At 32.6% G+C, this 20,010-nt stretch overlaps 1 protein-coding gene and 1 long non-coding RNA gene across 15 annotated transcripts; both read right to left on the reverse strand.

The window, feature by feature from the left end:
• Nucleotides 1–1,681: 1,681 nt before the first annotated feature.
• On the reverse strand, nucleotides 1,682–7,075 carry LOC139847439 (uncharacterized). Of its 13 annotated transcripts, none has more exons than XR_011759479.1 (10): nucleotides 6,743–7,075; nucleotides 6,558–6,635; nucleotides 6,130–6,467; nucleotides 6,004–6,053; nucleotides 5,824–5,885; nucleotides 5,627–5,731; nucleotides 5,373–5,473; nucleotides 5,050–5,220; nucleotides 4,509–4,571; nucleotides 1,682–1,920 (listed from the first exon to the last, which is right to left on the reverse strand). It is a non-coding gene; the product is annotated as an uncharacterized lncRNA (long non-coding RNA). The 13 variants fall into 13 exon arrangements; XR_011759473.1 differs by having other exon boundaries at nucleotides 1,682–1,924; XR_011759482.1 differs by having other exon boundaries at nucleotides 4,509–4,582.
• A 1,061-nt stretch (nucleotides 7,076–8,136) lies between these two features.
• On the reverse strand, nucleotides 8,137–18,233 carry LOC139847963 (uncharacterized). 2 transcript variants are annotated; one of them, XM_071837705.1, is made up of 8 exons: nucleotides 17,998–18,233; nucleotides 17,718–17,797; nucleotides 16,799–16,942; nucleotides 10,913–10,993; nucleotides 10,720–10,795; nucleotides 10,520–10,558; nucleotides 8,677–9,169; nucleotides 8,137–8,532 (listed from the first exon to the last, which is right to left on the reverse strand). In XM_071837705.1, the coding sequence occupies exons 1-8, from the start codon at nucleotides 18,141–18,143 to the stop codon at nucleotides 8,353–8,355; spliced, it is 1,239 nt and encodes a 412-aa protein (XP_071693806.1). In that variant the 5' UTR covers nucleotides 18,144–18,233; the 3' UTR covers nucleotides 8,137–8,352. The 2 variants fall into 2 exon arrangements, with proteins under 2 accessions (XP_071693806.1, XP_071693805.1); XM_071837704.1 differs by having other exon boundaries at nucleotides 10,720–10,801.
• Between the last annotated feature and the right edge of the window lie 1,777 nt (nucleotides 18,234–20,010).

Genomic DNA, 20,010 nt, shown 5'->3' on the forward strand with positions numbered 1-20,010 from the left:
CGGTTTTAAATGGTGCGTTTATACATACACGTTGTGTTGCTCAATACCTAAAGCTTTTTTATTTGCGGCCGCACTTGACCCGAAAATCAATTTTAATGGGGTGGAACTTTTGATGACAACAATATATCAAAATTTGGATTGTATTCATGGTCCCGAAGACGCCGAACCCAACTATATAAACAACCAAATATTCGAATTTAATAACACCTTTGAGCAATTATTTTCAATTTATGCAACAACTTATGGTCGACAATCAAACCCAATTGTTGACCAATTTGAGAGCGGATCATCTTCTCGAAGGGCCCGAGACCTTAATATTAGTCTTTTTAACCAATTACGTGAAGACGCTTCGAAACGTGCCCGAACATCGGCACCCACAAGCTAGTTGGGAAATTACAAGATTGGAAACTTTGCACTAAACATGAATCCCGAACAATTTCACAACTTTGATGTTTTGGCTTGGTGGAAAACAAAAGAAGACACCTATCCAATAATATCCGCTATGGTTCGTGACTTATTAGCCGTTCAAGCTTCAACCGTAGCTTCCGAATCGGCTTTTTCTCTTAGCGGTCGAATTATTTCGGAAAGAAGGTCAAGACTTACCCCCCAAGCCGTGGAAGTATGCGTATGTTTGAAGGATTATTTGGACGGGGTAGATAGGATACAAGATCAAACGTCATTAGAATGTCCGTTAGATAATGACGTTGAAGATTTTATAGAGATGGAAGAAATAGAAGCGGGATTATCACCTTCATCAACCGAAGGAAATACCGAGACCGAAGTTGAGGAAGGTGAATATGATCCCATTAACATGGACGAATATATTGCAAATTACCAACGAACATTTGCGGTTGATGACCCCGAATTTGAAGCAAGTGAAGCATATTACGAACGACGAAGGAAAGACGAGTAATGTATAATGGGTGATGGCAATGCCGAAGCTCGATATACTTTGCTCGTAATACATTATCGGGTGATGGCCATGCCGAAGCTCGAATAATGTATTAACGTTTGTATACTTATAGTTGTAATTTGTATCGTTCAAATAAATGTATTGTTATTGTTAATTATATTATCTATAGTGGTTAATCATTTGAATAAAAATGTTATTTATATTATTTATAGTGTTAAGCGTTATAAATTATAATTATATTATTTATAGTTGTTAGTTGTTTAAGCGTTATACATTTTGTTTATATTGATTATATTATTGTTGTTCAAAAGTTATAAAAATCGAACCGGTAATCAAAATCCGACAAAGATCTTAGTCCGAAAAAAATCCGGTCGAGATCCGAAAAAATCCGATTCCGAAAAAAAATCCGAAAAAAAACCGACCCCGAGAACCGGATCCGGAACCGGAACCGGATCCTGAAAAATCCGGTTTTTTTTCCCCGGTTTTTTTAAATCCGGATCCGATCCGGATCCGGTTTTTGTGCATCTATAGCTGTTATTAGTAATAGAAATTTCTCATGTTTATTTATATTTATACTAGTTAAAGACCCGCGATTTCGCGGGTTTTATGAAATAGTGATATTTTTAAGACAATTTTCAATCATGTTAACACAAATAAACAATATAACATTCTAAAAGTCCAAATGTGTAAAAATATATATAAAAAATCTTGTTCAAAATAAAGTAAATCAAGAATAAATAGATTTACTGTACTTAAAACATGTACTATTTTTAACAAAATAAAATGTGAAAATAACTATTGGAACAAAGCATAATAATATATTAATATGTGATGAAAATCTATTAGGGGACTAAAGTTAATAATATATTTCGCATAAATCTTTGACTTTTAAGTTTTTCAATCAACTTATCTTCAAGCCTTCAACACAGTGCTACTTTTAAAACACATTCCAACTAATTCTTCAACACACTGCTACTCTTAAAACCCATTTCAACTAATTCTTAACTCTACCTGGTCATTAACCAAAGTTATATATAAATCAAACTATTAATGTTAAGTATAACTACAATTCTAACAACATAATTATATATAAATCAAACTATTAATGTTAAGTATAACTACAATTCTAACAACAGTATGTATAATTTAATTTGCTATCAACCCACACACCATTGAAATAAGTATAAAAAATAATAGGAAACCCCAACCCATAAGCAAATATTTCAACATAGCCAAATGGTATTGTTCAAAATTATGTCAATTCAAACCAGTGAAAAGCAAGTTGACAAAATGTGAAGCAAATATTTCCACTAGTAAAAAGCAATCTGATAACTACAAAACTCTATCTAAAAAAGTAAGACTACATACGGGTATATGAATGTATCTTATATCTACGCCTCTACGGGTATTGAAGTAAGCTGTAACTATAATCATCCCTATCTTATTTCCGGGTCATTCTACAGCAGATGTAAAAACGATCTCAGTTATGCAGTAGTGCACAATTTCGTAAGATGAGTGGTTGTCTGTCGTGATTGAATAGTTGGAAAGAGTTTCCTCAAATACTTGTTGATCTGATGGCCAAACATAATTTGTTTGAATCTAGTAACATAATTTGTTTGAATCTAAATACTGTACTGACATTAATAAGGTATATATATATATATATATATATATATATATATATATATATATATATATATATATATATGATGATGTGCATACCATGTTGGTAGCCTTTGCTTTTCTCCTATTATGCTAGGAAGGGTACCCGAGTAGCAGTTGCAATTAAATATGGAGTACTTTGGTGAGAATTCGATGTTCCCTTATCTCCACCCTTGAAAAACTACACCGTCTTCTAATTCTATTCGTAGCCGATCAAAGTCATCAAACTCTTGAAGTGCAGTCCAATATTGGCCCTTGATAAGTTCCCTAGCTAAATCTATTTCCATGTATAATCTGTAATTGAGATCTCCAATGTACAGATTATAGATCTCATATAATAATATTAGGTAATCCTAACCTAAACCCTAAACATTATAATCTAAACCATAAAATCTAAACCTTACACTCTAAAATCTAAACCCTACACCTTAAACCCTAAACTCTTTTAAATCCTTTGATATAAAAACTAAATCTAAATCTAAACCCTAAACCTTAAGTCTTAAAATCTAAACCACAGAATCTAAACCCTAAACCTTAACATAAATCCTAAATCTAAACCCAAAACCTAAACTCTAAACCCTAAAATCTAAACCCTAAACCCTAAATCTAAACCCTAAATCTAAACCCAAAACACTAAACTAAACTCTAAACCCTACACCCTAAATCTAAACCCTAACCTACAACCTAAAAACTCTAAACCCTAACCCTAAAACATAAGCCCTAAAATATAAACCATAAACCCTAGAATCTAAACCCTAAACCTAAGCCCTAACCCTAAACCCTAAATCTAAACCCAAAACCCAAAACCCTACACCCTAGAATCTAAACCCTAAACCTACATCTAAACCCAAAACCCTAAACCTAAACTCTAAATCCTAAAATCTAAACCCTAAACCCTAAATCTAAACCCTAAACTCTAAACCCTACACCCTATATTTAAACCCTGAACCCTAACCTAAACCCTATAAACTCTAAATCCCAACCTAAACCCTAAACCCTAGAATCTAAACCCTAAACTTAAACCCTAAACCCTAAATCTAAACCCTAACCTAAACCTTAAACCCTAAATCTAAACCCAAAACCCTAAAACTAAACCCTAAACCCTAACCTAAACTCTAAACGTTAAATCTAAACCCTAAACCTAAACTCTAAATCCTACACCCTAAATCTAAACCACTAACCCTAACCTAAACGCTAAAACTCTAAACCCTAAGCCCTAAAACATAAACCCTAAGCCCTAGAATCTAAACCCTAAACCTAAACCCTAAATCTAAACCCAAAACCCTACATATTGTAATGAATTACTTTCAATGATAAATCACCACATACTACAAAAATCGTTAATTAGACGTGTTAAAAAGGCTAATTAGACGTGTTTTTCAACACGTCTATCGAGACATACGAGACCCAATATATGTGTGTATTACATATCACAATGCTTATTGGCTGACTAATTAGAGTAATGGAGTAATGCATTTAATGAACTAAATGTATCATGTCTAAGGCCTTTAGTTACATGATATGCAATAACTTCGGATTAGCAAAAGATTCATAATTTTTATACATATATTCTTGATACTTAAATATGTTTCAAATAACACTAAACATAAATAAGTGATACAATTATCGAACATAAAGTATTACTCCGTATAACATTTGGCAACTAATTAACAACAATGACATAAACATGAAGCATAAAGTTTCAAGTAATCATGAATCCTTTTCAATCATAAGAAACCACCTTACAAATAAACCATCTATGTGTAAGCATAAAGTTTCACATTAGTCAAATAATCACCTACAATTAAACCATCAATAGATTTCATTGTTAATTAATAATTACCAAGATCTTAGTCATGAGAGGATGATTACAGTTGAGCTCACTTGACCCAATGAAATATGGTAGAAAAGATAAATTTCCATTAGTATTTACCTTAGACACTCTTCTATAAATTGCAACTTCAAGGCACTGGACCACACTTTGACCTCTCTGCATCTGAAATATAACTACTATAAAAGAAAGAAACTCATAATAGTGGATGTTTAAAGAACTCAAATAAAAAAAAAAAATTAGAAACCCAAATTTCGGATAAATAACAAAATCAGAAGGAAAAAGCAATTTCAAAGAACTCAACAAAATCAATAGAAAATCTTTAAATTTAAGAAATAAAAATAACATTAATTTAGTATAATAACTTGACATAATGATAAAAAAAAAAATCCTGATAAAAAAGAAAGAACTTGCACTAATATTATGAATAAAAACATTGAGAAGAACAAATGAAAGAACGGGATTTGGCTTCAGGCAACTTTAAAAGGTGAATGAATTTCAAGTTCAGCATATTATAGCAAAAAAGTTACAGTATGATAAACACAGTCCAAATGAATATAAATAAAAAATTTCATCTCATATTTATTTATATACCGCCATAGAAGATAATTATATAGAATTAGAGGCTAAGATGCATACAAACCTGTTGCACATCAGAAGGTTAGGAGGAAACAGATCCTCATAGATGACTGGAATGGTCCCCACCGTAATCGATCTCATTCTCCAAATCGAATTCCTCCTCATCGGGATCTAACGATCCACCAATCTACGTCTACTCACCAGCGGCAGTAGAGCTTTCTTCTATTGTGATTTTCTAAAATAACATTTAAAAATCTCAGTTATGATAATTTAGGATTGTAATAAAGAAAAAAAAAAGGAACATATTTTTCAGAAAAGTGGTACGTAGGAGGGATTCGCAACGAAGATATGAGAAAGAAGGTATCTAAAATCAACAGAAACACGCACGTAATCTGGAGATGAGTACTGAACACTCACGATTCTCTGTTAAGAATCAAGTCTTTGTTTGACTTTGTTGGTCTAATGCAAGTTTTTCCAAACTTCGTCTTCTGTTAAAATCCATCAAACTCTTCAGAAGTATAATGTACATTTCAAGCCCAAAACAGTTAAAAAAAGTTAATTCTACCAATTGCAATCTATTTCATCGCAATTTTGAAATATAAAAGTACTAATGACAGAACCCACGGTCAAAGATATCTCACCCCAATAGTTTTACGGAAATTTCAAGGGTCTTCAGGATCTCCAAAAGGGTAGGCTCCAACCAACATAAGATAAAGTGTCACCCCACAGGACCAAACATCTGCAACCTAAAACAGATCATGTTAACGGTATCACTACAATGAGATAAAGGAAGGAAAAAGCTCCGATTAAATGATAATCTACTGTAAAACAGAATTACCTTTCATTCATATTCTTTTCGAGATAGAACCTCAGGAGGCAATGTAAGCTGGTGTTCCAACACTGGAATTTGGTTGCGAGTGCAATAGACCATAGTGCCCAGAACATAAAAAAATAATTAAAAAATGAAGAAAATAGGAAGATTTACAGTGCAAACTTTACTTATTAGTTATTAGTATACCTTTGAACAATCAAAGTCACAAATTTTGAGGCGTGTGGTTGGACTCCCATCTAGAAACATAAAGATTAATATAAATAATGAAGAAAATAGGAAGATATACAATGCAAACTTTACTTATTAGTATACCTTTGAACAATCAAAGTCGCAAATTTTGAGACGTGGGGTTGGACTCCCGTCTAGGAGAGTGTTCTCTAGTACCTCTTACTTTATGAGTGTATAAAACTCGAACTAAGAACTTACGCATGATCCAACCGCAAAAGCCACAAACAGCAACAAATGTACTGAGGTAAACCATGAAGTTGTCTCTTTACTTACGAATTTTCCATCGATAGATATAATATTGCTGATCAGCTATTTGCATCATTGATTTCCCACCCACTCTTCATTGCTCAAAGGAAGATAAGCATTTAGCATCTAGTAGCCTAATTGACAAATCATTATGCACTCGTAGCCAGCAATGCTTTCTGCAAAAACAGATATACAATAATAATTAATGGAAGTAATAACCAATTATTCAAGTAAGAGTTTATATTGACAAAAACTAAAACTCTCACTTAGGCATTTCATCAAACACTCGTTGAGCACTTCATGAACCATATGTTGTCAATCTCTCAGAATCTGAAAACAACAAACTGATAAGATCACAACTTTATTAATCAATCACGTCAAATAGAACTTTGTGTATTAATCGAAATATGAGAACACAAATAAAAAACTTGATGATAATATATAACTTAACTGATTGAAAGTAGCCATTGCTGATTGATATATCTCTCAAGTTGCAGATTGCGTTGTATTGTGTTGGAATCTTTAACCTATAATCACACCACGGTACCGTTTTCCTAAATCATGACTTCAATCGAATCGTTCAGTGAATCTCAGGTTAAACGGAATGGATTTCCTTCGCGATTCCTGGTGTGATTCGTTCAGTGAATCGCAAAAAGAACAGGTAAATGGAATGGTATTTCAATTACATATCTGATTAAATTGGAGACAGTATCAGTTTTCCTAAATCATGACTTCAATCGAATCGTTCATTGAATCGTAGGAGATGATAGGGTTTTGTGGTGAATGAATCAGATTATGGAGACCCCTATTTTTGTTAAAATGTCCCGTGTTTAATGTTAAAGATCGAGGGTTTCAGGGGTAATTTAGGAAGATTAATGTTAAGAATGTATTTATTACTACCTCCGTCCCATTCCAATAGTCCAGTATTCCATTTTGGGTTGTCCCAAATTAATAGTCCACTTCCATAAATAGAAAGGAAAGAAGATATTTCATTGGTGGATCTGGAGAGAGAAGATATTTCATTGGTGGAGAAATGAAGTTAGTGAGATTTACTAAAACTGCGTGTTTTTTGTCTGTGGACTATTGGAATGAGACGGATGGAGTAGCTAATAGTGTTAGAGGATATTTTTAGCCATTGGATCAAAGGGTATTAGAAGGTAATTTTTTGATCTAAGGGTGTTGAAGATGGTTTTATTAGAAATATATATTAGTTAATAAAGACTCTCTTTTAAGGTATAGAGTGATATAAATATTAGTTAGCTAAATAGTCTTTTTATGTTGTCAACAACGATGTGCATGGAAACCAATTGAAGGGTATCATCCCTGCTGAATTTCAGACATGACATATTTAAGACATATTTGTGAGTTTAGAATTTATGATGAGAAGAAAGAAAAAGTTGCAAGATGTGTACAATATTTAACTTAAATTATGAGAACTAACGATCAGTTAAATATGGGACGATTCGTGTACAATGTTTAAAGTGTTGGGACCAACACGATAACGATTCCAAATTTTGTATTAGAAAAGTGATGTGGTTGACCTTTTATACAGTTTGACCCGTTCTGAATCTTTTTCTTGAAGTTAGACAAGTTTTAGACAAATAAATACAATGCCTTATTCAGAACAGTGCAATTTGATTAATGATCGCTTTCGTCATTGTAATTGTGTAATGCAGAAAATCGGTACCAATAGTAAGGCATTCAAATTAATACAATGCCTTAGTTTTTAGACTTCAAACTAAGGGTATTAACAAAACAAAAAAAATGGGCATTTTGATCATAATAATAATAATGATGATAAGTAAAGTATCATATTATAAATAACACTGACTAAACTAGCGGTAATAACGAAAATAATGGGCATTTTGATCTTAATGATGATAAGTAAAATAGCATATTTATAAATAACACCAATGACATGGACTAAAACACAATATAGAAGCTAAGCTTGTGCCAGTTACAATAAATAAAGACGGAAGATATTAAAAGAGAAATAAGTTGGTGTTACCATCTATCATGACAACATCAGCAACAATAAGCTGTACCTACTTCTTAAGGGCTTTAAAAGCACTCATAACCCTCGAGAAATTCTTTCATCCATTGAAATTTCTTGGGATTATAATGTTTCAAATTCACGGAAAAGATGTTGTAAACCTCATCGGTAGTCATTTTGGAGATCAAGTGAGCAACCTCTTCCATCATCAACTCCATGAGGCTTATTATATTCAAATCAAAAGCAGCCTGAAACGCAAACACAAAATTATTAATTAAAAAAATGATAAATAAAAGGGAATACAATAGAATTTCTAACATACACGAATCAAAATTAAATAAAAAAAATTAAAAAGCAAGAAAAGAAAAGAAAAAGAAAAGAGGGTGGCGTACAATAATAAGATCAAGAGCATCGGCCCGATGGAGTTGGTAAAATATGGAATTGAACTCATTCAATTTATGTCGTCGGAGGAGTTGATCATGGCGATAATGATCGCAGATTTGCACACGTTCTTTACAAAAGAATTCAACCTTCTTAATAATCTCGCTATTGCTTTCGACTTCTATGGAGGTTAATCCGATATAGTAATAGGCTTGGATCATTCTAGACTCCATTTCAAAGATGCCGCCGTCAATCATTATCCCGTCCGAACAAACAATATCAAACTCAATGATTTCTACTTCGCTATCACTTTGGTCTTCATCATCAATATATGATGCCATTTGTGATTTTTCTGGGGATGGAAGTATGGGTGGGGGTGGGTGGACTACATCCCTTAACATCATCTTCCTCTTCTCCCTCTCACGCTTCTCCCTCTCACGCATATGTTTTTCATCCTCATCACTTTCAACAAATCTTCTCTCTTCAAATAAATCGGCGCAACACCTATATTGAAATCAGCGTCGTCATCACCGACAAAGAAAAAAGTAAGTATGATCGAGAATATATATATATATATATATATATATATATATATATATATATATATATATATATATATATATATATATATATAGTGGTACCTTGTACCGAAGAATTTCCATTATCTGCAGCCAACCCATATGGACGAACCAAGGTACGAATTGGTCATGTTTAATATTTATTAAGTCAATGCTATACCTGGCAAACGGGTCAGGTTGGGTCGGTTTGGGTAACGGGTCAAAATGGTTTTGGGTTGAAATGGGTCATAGGTCAAACATGTTAGAATTTTAAACGGGTCCATATGGGTCAGGTTGGGTTGGTAACGAGTCATGGGTCAAATGGGTCAGATTCCATTGGACCCTTTTTAGGTTTTAGGTTTACATTGCATGGCTTTTTTTTTCAAGACCCACATGATCCAAAACTTGACCCAATTGACCCAAATTTAAGAGTATGGGTCTCAATTGCCAGATATAGTCAACGCGAAGTATGACTAACGATCTAATGAATCTTTGCAGCTGATGATTGAAGAGATATGTAGAGATATATATGCTTCGGATTCTAAATGGAAAATAATATTGTTACGGTATTTCAACCCTGTTGGTGCACACCCAAGTGGTCATATTGGCGAGGACCCACGTGGAATCCCGAACAATCTTATGCCGTTTGTTCAGCAAGTAGCCGTTGGTAGGTTACCTACACTAACCGTATTTGGAACTGACTACTCAACTAAAGATGGAACAGGGGTATGCTGTATGTTGCCATTTTGTTCTAAAGTTTGCTATCATAATTATAATAATAAATAATATTGTTAACTGGTTGGTATATATTCAGGTACGGGATTACATCCATGTTGTAGATTTAGCAGATGGACACACTGCTGCTTTGAGGAAACTCGCCAACCCTAAAATAGGTGTGTGTTTGTTATAATCATGGTTGCATATGGGAAGAAAAAGTTTAATAAGTCGGTCAATGGTAAAAAAATTGGGTCAAAGTCAGGTCAACATCGGTCAAAAGCCGACTTTTTGTTTCGCCTTGTTCCAGTGTAAATGAATATCCCTAAGCCCATTTTAAAATTAGCTGGGAAACACACTCATAGTATACCTTAAAGATAAATTGATAAATACACTATAATATAGAAAACATTATAAAAAAACCTACGAAGTATATATATATATATATATATATATATATATATATATATATATATATATATATATATATATATATATATGAAAAAGTAGAATTAGATAAAAACAACTTGGGAACATAATAATAAAAACACTAATAGAAAGAAATAAAAGAAAGAATACTCACCTTCTTCTTAAAACGAAATGTGCTTTTAGCCATAGCCGTCTGCAATGATATCAATTCGGAAGGATAACACAATTATGTAGGCAGGCACGCAAGGAGGGAGGGTTTATATGCATTTATATATGTAATATGTAATGTAATTAAGATAGTAACCATAAAAAGCTATCAAAAGAGTACATAATAGTGTAGTGTAGTAAACTCACTGTTGTTCATGAGATAGGGTTTTATACATATCGTTGTATGACACTTTTAATATCTGAGGATCCCACATACTCTTTTCTTTAGCTACAACCAATCAATCAAGTTGTTATTAAGAGGAAAATATTTAATAAATGGGATTAATTTATTAATTGAAGAAGAAGAAGAGGAGAGAAAAATAAGTATGCAAATACGTACGGCTCAGGAAGCGTGGTGCTGAATCAAGAGTATATTCAAGAGCATAGTCCTCCTCAGTCTCAGTAGTCTCAGTCGCAACTGCTATTTGTTTATCCACCATGTGAATTAAATATGCATTATTAAATGTATTATATATATATATATATATATATATATATATATATATATATATATATATATATATGTGTGTGTGTGTGTGTGTGTGTGTGTGTGTGTGTGTGTGTGTGTATTTTAATGCTAGATAATTTAAATTAGTCTCATGACCCTTCACTTACCCTCCATGTATTTATAAATAGTTTCATCAATTCAAATGTAACATGAAACAATATAAAGAATGTAGTCATTTGGGTGTTAACCATACTTTATTAATTATTTTGTTACTATGTTGGTTTTCAATTCAAGTTTCTGATTATTTGGTATCAAACCCAGGAGAGTGCATTATCAGATAATTCTAATTTTCGGTTAAGTGCTTATCCCAATGAGATGAGTTTGGTTGTGTCTTGTAAGACAAGTTTGGTTAATTGCTCATCCTTAGTGAGATGAGTTGTTCAGGCAAGTTTGGTAAGTTGGTCATCTCTGGTGGTGAGACGAGTTTTGATGGGGTTTTATTGAAGGAGTCATAGTATGGCATAAACAATCGTATCCTTCGGTCTTTGACAAGTTGGATCAATATCTATGTTTCAACTTGAGAGGAAGTATTAAAATTGAATATGCGTTATTAAATGTATTATATATGTATATGTATTTAATAATACCAGAGATTACTATCCATGTATCTATAAATAGTTTCATTATTTCAAATAGTCTTCATCATTTCAAATAAGGTGAAACAATATAAACAATGTAGTCCTCGAGTGTTAATCATACCTTTTTCTTTTCTTTGGTTCTTACGTGTTTTGAAACTTCAAAATTTAGATGCATGACTTGATGCAGGATTCAATGCTACTAGGCCTTCACAAGTTGGACTAGAAAATTGTTGTGGGTTTTATATAATTGGGCCCAAAAGAGAACGTAGTGGCCAAGGATAGTTGTTCGGCAATTCAAAGGATATTATGATTAGGATTTTTAATTTAATAGTTTATGCTTATCTACAAGTTTGTTGCATGTTATCCATATTTAGATATAAAGGGACGTTTGTTCCTATGAGGAGGGAGTTTTTTTTGTACGTGAAATAAACAAAAGCTGTGAAGGTTTTTTTTATTAAACCGTGAAGGTTTGTTCCAAGTTAAACCGCGAAGGTTTAACGATTATCTATCGTTCTATTTAGCCACGATCCTTAAACTACATTATTTGGTATCAGATTTCAGGCATGGCTAAACAAACTGAGTTCGAGAGGTTGAATCGCAAGATTCAACAGTTAGAAGATATGCAACATCTCTTGCGTAATATAGAGATGAAGCTTGAAAATCTTGAAATTTCAAGAAAGCCTCAACCGGATGACTTTGTTTATTCGGTTGATCAAGTTTTTAACATGGAGTACGTTTTTGAATTTTGTGTGGGTGAAGATACCGTCCCGATTTATGATACCGACGTTGAGGAAGAGGAAGACGAGTCACAAGAGGACGGGTTGAACATGCCAATCGGTCATGAGAGTGAAGATGAGACAACTAATTGACTTTTTTGCGTGTTGGAAAAAATTCATGACAATGCGAGGCAGATTAATCTCCCGGGTGGTTACAAATATTGGGCCACTTTTAATGTTTTTGATTTGTCCGGCAATGACGCAGACTCGAGGACGAGTCTTTTCGAAGAAGGGGAGAATGATGCAGGATTCAATGCTACTAGGCCTTCACAAGTTGGACTAGAAAATTGTTGTGGGTTTTATATAATTGGGCCCAAAAGAGAACGTAGTGGCCAAGGATAGTTGTTCGGCAATTCAAAGGATATTATGATTAGGATTTTTAATTTAATAGTTTATGCTTATCTACAAGTTTGTTGCATGTTATCCATATTTAGATATAAAGGGGCGTTTGTTCCTATGAGGAGGGAGTTTTTTTTGTACGTGAAATAAACAAAAGCTGTGAAGGTTTTTTTTATTAAACCGTGAAGGTTTGTTCCAAGTTAAACCGTGAAGGTTTGTTCCAAGTTAAACCGCGAAGGTTTAACGATTATCTATCGTTCTATTTAGCCACGATCCTTAAACTACATTATGACTTTTATTATCGATTCATAGTATAGACTTAGACTATACTATATATATTATAGTCAATATTTAATTATTGTGAATTCTGATAGTATGATCAATGCCTATACATAAGTATACATATTTAAAGTGTTAGAAGCAAGTTTGATTTTTTATAATCAATTTGTGATCGTTTTCATTAACTATTTTATTACTTTTTGCTTGCAAGTAGTGTTATCGAAAGATTCACCAAAAAATAACATAACCGGTGATGCCATAATGTTGTAGCTAAATATTTGCTAAAGTATATATATATATATATATATATATATATATATATATATATATATATATATATATATATATATATATATAGGGGCAGGATCAATGGGGAAGTAACCAATCGGGGGAAGCAAATTTTATTTTTTTTTTCGTTTTTTTTTAAATATGAACACTTAGAAGAGACACTTCGTGATGAATGTTATTATTTAGGCGGGAAAACGATCGACAAAAATAACATTCAAGATAATATTGTTCGTGAAGAATATGAACGTTTTTTTTTTCATGTTTTGTGAAGTAAAATTTAGCCCGATTTAGAGTTTAGGGTTTAGGGTTTGGTGTTTTGGGTTTATTCCATAAACCCAAAACACCAAACCCTAAACCCTAAACCCTAAACTCTAAACCGTTCGTGTTAAAAACTCAATCTAAATCCTAAATCTAAATCCTAATATCTGAACCCTATAAACCCTAATATCTAAACCTCAATAGCTAAAACATCAACATACGCTCGAAAAACACGATAATTGTTATATATTACTTCTTCGAGCGTTTTCCCGCCAAAATAAAAACATTTATCACAAAGTGTCTCTACTAAATGTTCATATTTTCATCTCATCTATAATGTTCGTGAACAAAGTTTTTTCAAAAAACGGGAAAAAAAAAAAGTTTTTGCTTCCCCCCGCTTCCCACTGATTGGTTACTTCCCCCTTGATCCTACCACTATATATATATATATATATATATATATATATATATATATATGGGCAGGATCAATGGGGAAGTAACCAATCGGGGGAAGCAAAAAAAAAAAAAAAAATTCGTTTTTTTTGAATTTTTTTTTCAGGCATCAAGATCACACGAAAATATGAACATTTAGAAAAGACACTTCGTGATGAATATTATTATTTAGGCGGGAAAACGATCGACAAAAATAACATTCAAGACAATATTGTTCGTGAAGAATGTTAACGTTTTTTTTTTTTTCATGTTTTGTGAAGTGAAATTTAGCCCGATTTAGACTTTAGGGTTTGGTGTTTTGGATTTATGGAATAAACCCAAAACACCAAACCCTAAACTCTAAACCGTTCGTGTTAAAAACTCAATCTAAATCCTAAATCTAAACCCTAAACTTCTAAACCCTATAAACCCTAATATCTAAAACCTCAACATACGATCGAAAAACACGATAATTGTTATATATTAGTTCTTCGAGCGTTTTCCTGCCAAAATAAAAACATTTATCACAAAGTGTCTTTATTAAATGTTCATATTTTCATCCAATCTATAATGTTCGTGAACAAAGTTTTTTCAAAAAACGAAAAAAAAAAAATAAAAAAAAAGATTTTGCTTCCCCCGATTGGTTACTTCCCTCTTGATCCTAGGATCAAGGGGGAAGTAACTAATCGGGGGAAGCGGAGGGAAGCAAAAAAAATTTCTTTTTTTTCGTTTTTTGAAAAAACTTTGTTCACGAACATTATAGATTGGATGAAACTATGAACATTTAATAAACACTTTGTGATAAATGTTTTTATTTTGGCGGGAAAACGCTCGAAGAAGTAATATATAACAATTATCGTGTTTTTCGAGCGTATGTTGAGGTTTTAGATATTAGGATTTAGATATTAGGGTTCATATTTTCGTGTGATCTTGATGCCTGAAAAAAAATTCCAAAAAATGAAAAGAAAAAAAAATTGCTTCCCCCGCTTTCCCCCGATTGGTTACTTCCTCATACGTACGTACGTATGTATATATATAGGGGAGAGATCAAGGGATAAGAACCTTTTTCAAACATCTAAAGTATGTTAACCTTCTGTGTTTTTTTTTTAAATTTAGCCCGATTTAGAGTTTATGTTTTGGGGTTTAGTGTTTTTGGTTTAGTCCCTAAACCCAAAACGCTAAACCCTCAACTATAAACCGTTCGTGTTAAAAACTCAATCTAAACCCTAAATCTAAACCCAAAACCCTAAAATCTTTCCCTAATTTCTAAACCCTAATTACTAAGCCCTAAACATCATTTTTCATCAATCATTAGTCATTTTTCATTAGTTTTGGTTATTGTACGTTTTGGTTATTGTACATCTGATATATGACGAGGTTATCAAACATCAGATGTATCATAAAAAGTTGTTTTAAAAAAAAAAAAACTTTAACAAAAAAATCGGGAGTACCGCGAATTCAAAAAATGAGAACAAAAAAAAATCGGGAGAACCGCGAGAACTAACCAATTATATAGTTTTTCATATATCATTAATTTCAATCATGTGTGAACATTGTTGTAAATTCAAGTTCTATGTATTCAAATTTAACAACTCTTGTCATGAGCTTTACTAATATTGTTCGTTGGTTCTGCAAGTCCTCGTGACATATGGTTAACAGATGTTGGCATTTTGGGTCGAGTAATGGTAGTCCACATTACTGAGTACTGACCCGTTTGCTATGTTTTTGATTATATGTTCTCGTTTAAGATATATCAAGATATACATCATTGAGTTTTTACCCCTTTTGGTTCATACTATACTAGTGGGTATGTAAAAGGTGATAGAGTACCTACCTAGTCATTGACTTGGGTTTGGTAATTGAAAACCTTGGTTGAGCATCTTGGTACAGCCAAAAATAAGATTTTGTCAGCAACAATTAATGATGGTTATGCATCATCAAAGGATGAGATACTGTCGAGAATTATTAACTGGACCAAGAAGGAGTTGTCACAAAGAAACATGCTGAACGAATTAATAATTGGTAAGGTAGTAGTGTTCTTGTTTCCTTCCTAATTACATGCATTTCTTTGATCTTTTAGTAGTAGTAGTAGGTCTTACGTTACATGTTGGCTGTTTTATGAAAATTGAATGAGCAAGGTCACAAGATACTGAATTTTTCTTTTTAGAATAACCAGTCTGATTTGATCCATATATTATGATAAGATCGACGGTATCTCGTCGTTGATTGAAAGTCAAATTCGTAAACGAAAGAAGATTAACAATTGTTGAGCAATTGATTGAAGCTTGTGATAGTTAGTTTTTAAGTTCTATGAACCGTTGTAAAATGCACGCGCACTTATTGGTTTACTCACAGGCATTCTTTGTTTTAGTGATTTCTCCCACACAAAGGTTTGTAATTTCATTTGTTGGTTGTTTGTTTGTTGTTGGAGATAGATAGATAGATTGTATATTTTAGTAGATGGCTAAAATTTGGATTCCCTAATTACCTGGAGGGTTTAAGTTTGAGAAAGCTTGATGGCCCTCCTCCTTTAATTGATATTTGAAGAGAAAACTTTTTTAGTATTACTTTTATTGATTGATTGATACCAACGTTGGGTTTTATCTCTTCATTTTTTTTTAAAAAAATCAGCTCAAGCTCTTAACTTTAAATGGGTCGAATTACGACCGTCTTTATCTTAGTTTTGTTGGTATAGATCTTTCTTTTAGGTAGAGGTATGAAGTATGAATGCATTAATTAAAATTAAAAAAACTCGGTTGAAGCCAAACCTGTATTAAGTTGAAGTGGCGATGGACAGTGATTCGTTGAATGATCAATTGAACTAGATGGTGGCTGCTTTCCTTCTTCTACTCTTGATAATGGCATGCTTGATGCTTCTTCAATGGGCAATTTATATCCTCCTCCTAAACGTACTATAAAAAAATAACAAAATTTATTATTTAGTTATATTGAGAATTGAGATTACCCCAATTAAGCATATATTAAGACCTTAAAATATTTGTAACTAATCTATGCCATTTATTGGGTAAAAACAAAATCGTATTTAATTTTGTCTAAACATTTTAAAAAGAATCTGATGTTCTTTTTTGTGTTGTTGTTAAAGCCCTTATCAAATGATGCTGTTTTCTAATTAGCTGCTCTTCACTCCTGCAGGTCAGTCAGATCCTGAAATGCTAAAACTTAGCTCCCCCAATACTTTCATCTTTTTTTTTTCTTTTTCTTTATTTTGTCTAGGGACTAAAATATAAATTCTTACTCTTTCTTTAACAAAAACACATTGACAAAAGTTATAAATTCTTACTCTTTCTATATTCCATGCACACATTGAAATAACAAAACTTTTTACTAACTATAAAAGGAACGTCATTGGCGTGCATGAATAGTTAATACATGACAACGAATATTGATTTTTGTTTAACGTCTACCTTTTATTATAAACATTTTAAGCACCTTAACGAACCTTATGTTTTACTACCGATTAAGAATTAAGAGGGATATTCAAATCATGTGTGTCTGATTGTTTTATATATAGAAAATAAAATTAAGTGGATTTCATCTCCGCATCGCTGCTGCGGAGACTGCCAACTCGTTGACATTCAATTTTAGTTGGGTCCCATTAGGAAAATTTAAATAAAATTTATAAATTTGTAAAATAACAAAATTATAATAATTATTATTAATATGCACCTGGTATCTTTGAATCATCATCAATCGCTGCTGCTATTCGTTGTTTATCCTTATTAGCTCCATCCCAAATTATTCCTTTTCTGTAACAATCAATCAATTTGGTCATACAAAACCAATAAATTAAACCTCCTCCTTCAATCAACTAACTAACTGGTAATTTAACTCATTCTTCAAGTACATGTTAATTATCAGAAAAATAATTTGGGACTAATTAAATAAAAAAAAAAAAAAAGAGAGAGAGAGAGATAGACAAAAGAAAATTAAAATAAAATTAATGCACCCTTGCAGGTTGGCAACGGAAGTACTAATTTTGGCACAATCGATATTCATTTTCCCCTTGTCACTCGTCGTAATTGACATGGTCCGTCGTCGGAGAGTAAAACAAACTGATTTGAGAACATTCATTTTGGATGATAAAGCCGCCATGGTGATTGAGGTGGTTTGATTGGATGGAATTTGGGGATTTCTCTTGTGAATGTGAATGTAATTGATAACCCTAGATGATTAAGAGAAAAACTCAAGTTGGGGGAAACGAACTGCCGACTAGGGTGGGGACATGATTATTTTTTTTTTTTTTTTTTTTTGGTATACAAGGATTACTAGATTTTTGAGCCCGTGCGTTGCACGAGGACTCATCCGAAAACGTCATATAGTATTTTGCAAATGTATATGAAATAACGATATGATATTGTCATTGTAGTAAGTACTGTTGTGAGTTAAATGTGTAAAGTATAAAAATACATATAACCAAAATGTTGATAATATTTGTTCATAAAATTATTCACAACACAATTTTAAGTTATTGATTGTTGTAACCTGAAATAGATAAAAAGTACGCTCTTTATAGTGGTAATGGAATAGACATTTTGTGTCAGACTTTAGCCGATTTTCTTTTCGAAAACGAGTAAATCCATAAGACATACATAGATTTGGTTTTTTCTTCGACTTCTCTTGTTTCAACCTCCATATGTACTTTTAGGGATGACGCTCGCGGGTAACGGGCACGGGTTCTATATACCCACGACCCACCCGTCGGGTTTCTTTTTTGCACGTAAAGACCCGTTACCCGCCCACGGGTAAAAACTTTTCGCCCATGCCCGTGACTCGCGAATACCCGTGACCCACGGGTAACCCGCGGGTAATAATAATATACAACTTTTTATTAAAAAATTCAAATAATTTTATTAATTATAAAATCATATGTACAAGTTATATGTATAATGACGTGACAATAAAAATTTTTACTTGTATATAATATTATATTTTAATCATTATTCAAATACTAGTAATATAGCTTTTAAATTTAATAATTATAAGTATTAATTCGTGGGTAAATTACGAAAAGTCTCATGTATTCACGGGTCGGGTTTTACCCGCGACCCTCCCGCGACCCGTCGGCGGGCATAAATTTTACCCGTACCCGTGCCCGCGGGTAAGATTTAATGATTTTACCCTCCCATCGCGGATCGGGTACCCGCGGGTCACGGGTTTTTTCTCGCCCATTGACATCCCTATGTACTTTTGTTTAGCCAAACTAAAGCACGACACTCTTTTACCACTACGTAGACCAGGAAGTAACATCGTTTCGTTTGGAAGACGCTACAAAAAAAAACAAAAGAGTTATATAAATTTAAAATAACGCACAATATTGAACTGTATTTCAGTAAAAAAAAAAAAAAACAACGTATAGTAGTAGATGCGATAAATACTTTAGTCACTCTTATAAACTAAAAATGATGAAAGTTTATTCTTACCAACACAAATAAGAGACCAAAATACAGGCGGCACAATTGAGCACTTTTATAGTTAACTAATTCGGAATGCCACCACTTTCAATGATATTTGTCATCCTCTTATCTTGACATAAGCATTAGTAAAAGATTAAATTATATCTATATATCTAAAAGGTATAGCCAAACTGAATAGTAAACCTCATAAATTTCACAAACTACCCCTAACCTTTTACTTACTCACATTTTAGCTTCAAAATACATAATAGTTAACTTTATAACTTTTATAAATTTGCCACAATGAATAGTAAATCTCACAAGTTTCACAAACTACCCCTAATCTTTTACTTACTCACATTTTAGCATCAAAATATATAATAGTTAACTTTATAGCTTTTATAAATTTGCCACAAACTTTTAACATTTTATACTTTAACCATTAAACTTCTCATTCATTATAAATCGACCACATACTTTATATACTACCTAATAGACAAAAACGATTAATAGTCACCATGGGCGTTTTCGTCCTTTCACTTTTTTTCCCTTTTCCCACCTTTTTT

The sequence above is a fragment of the Rutidosis leptorrhynchoides genome, chromosome 5 (assembly GCF_046630445.1).
Source record: "Rutidosis leptorrhynchoides isolate AG116_Rl617_1_P2 chromosome 5, CSIRO_AGI_Rlap_v1, whole genome shotgun sequence".
NCBI lineage: Eukaryota > Viridiplantae > Streptophyta > Magnoliopsida > Asterales > Asteraceae > Rutidosis > Rutidosis leptorrhynchoides.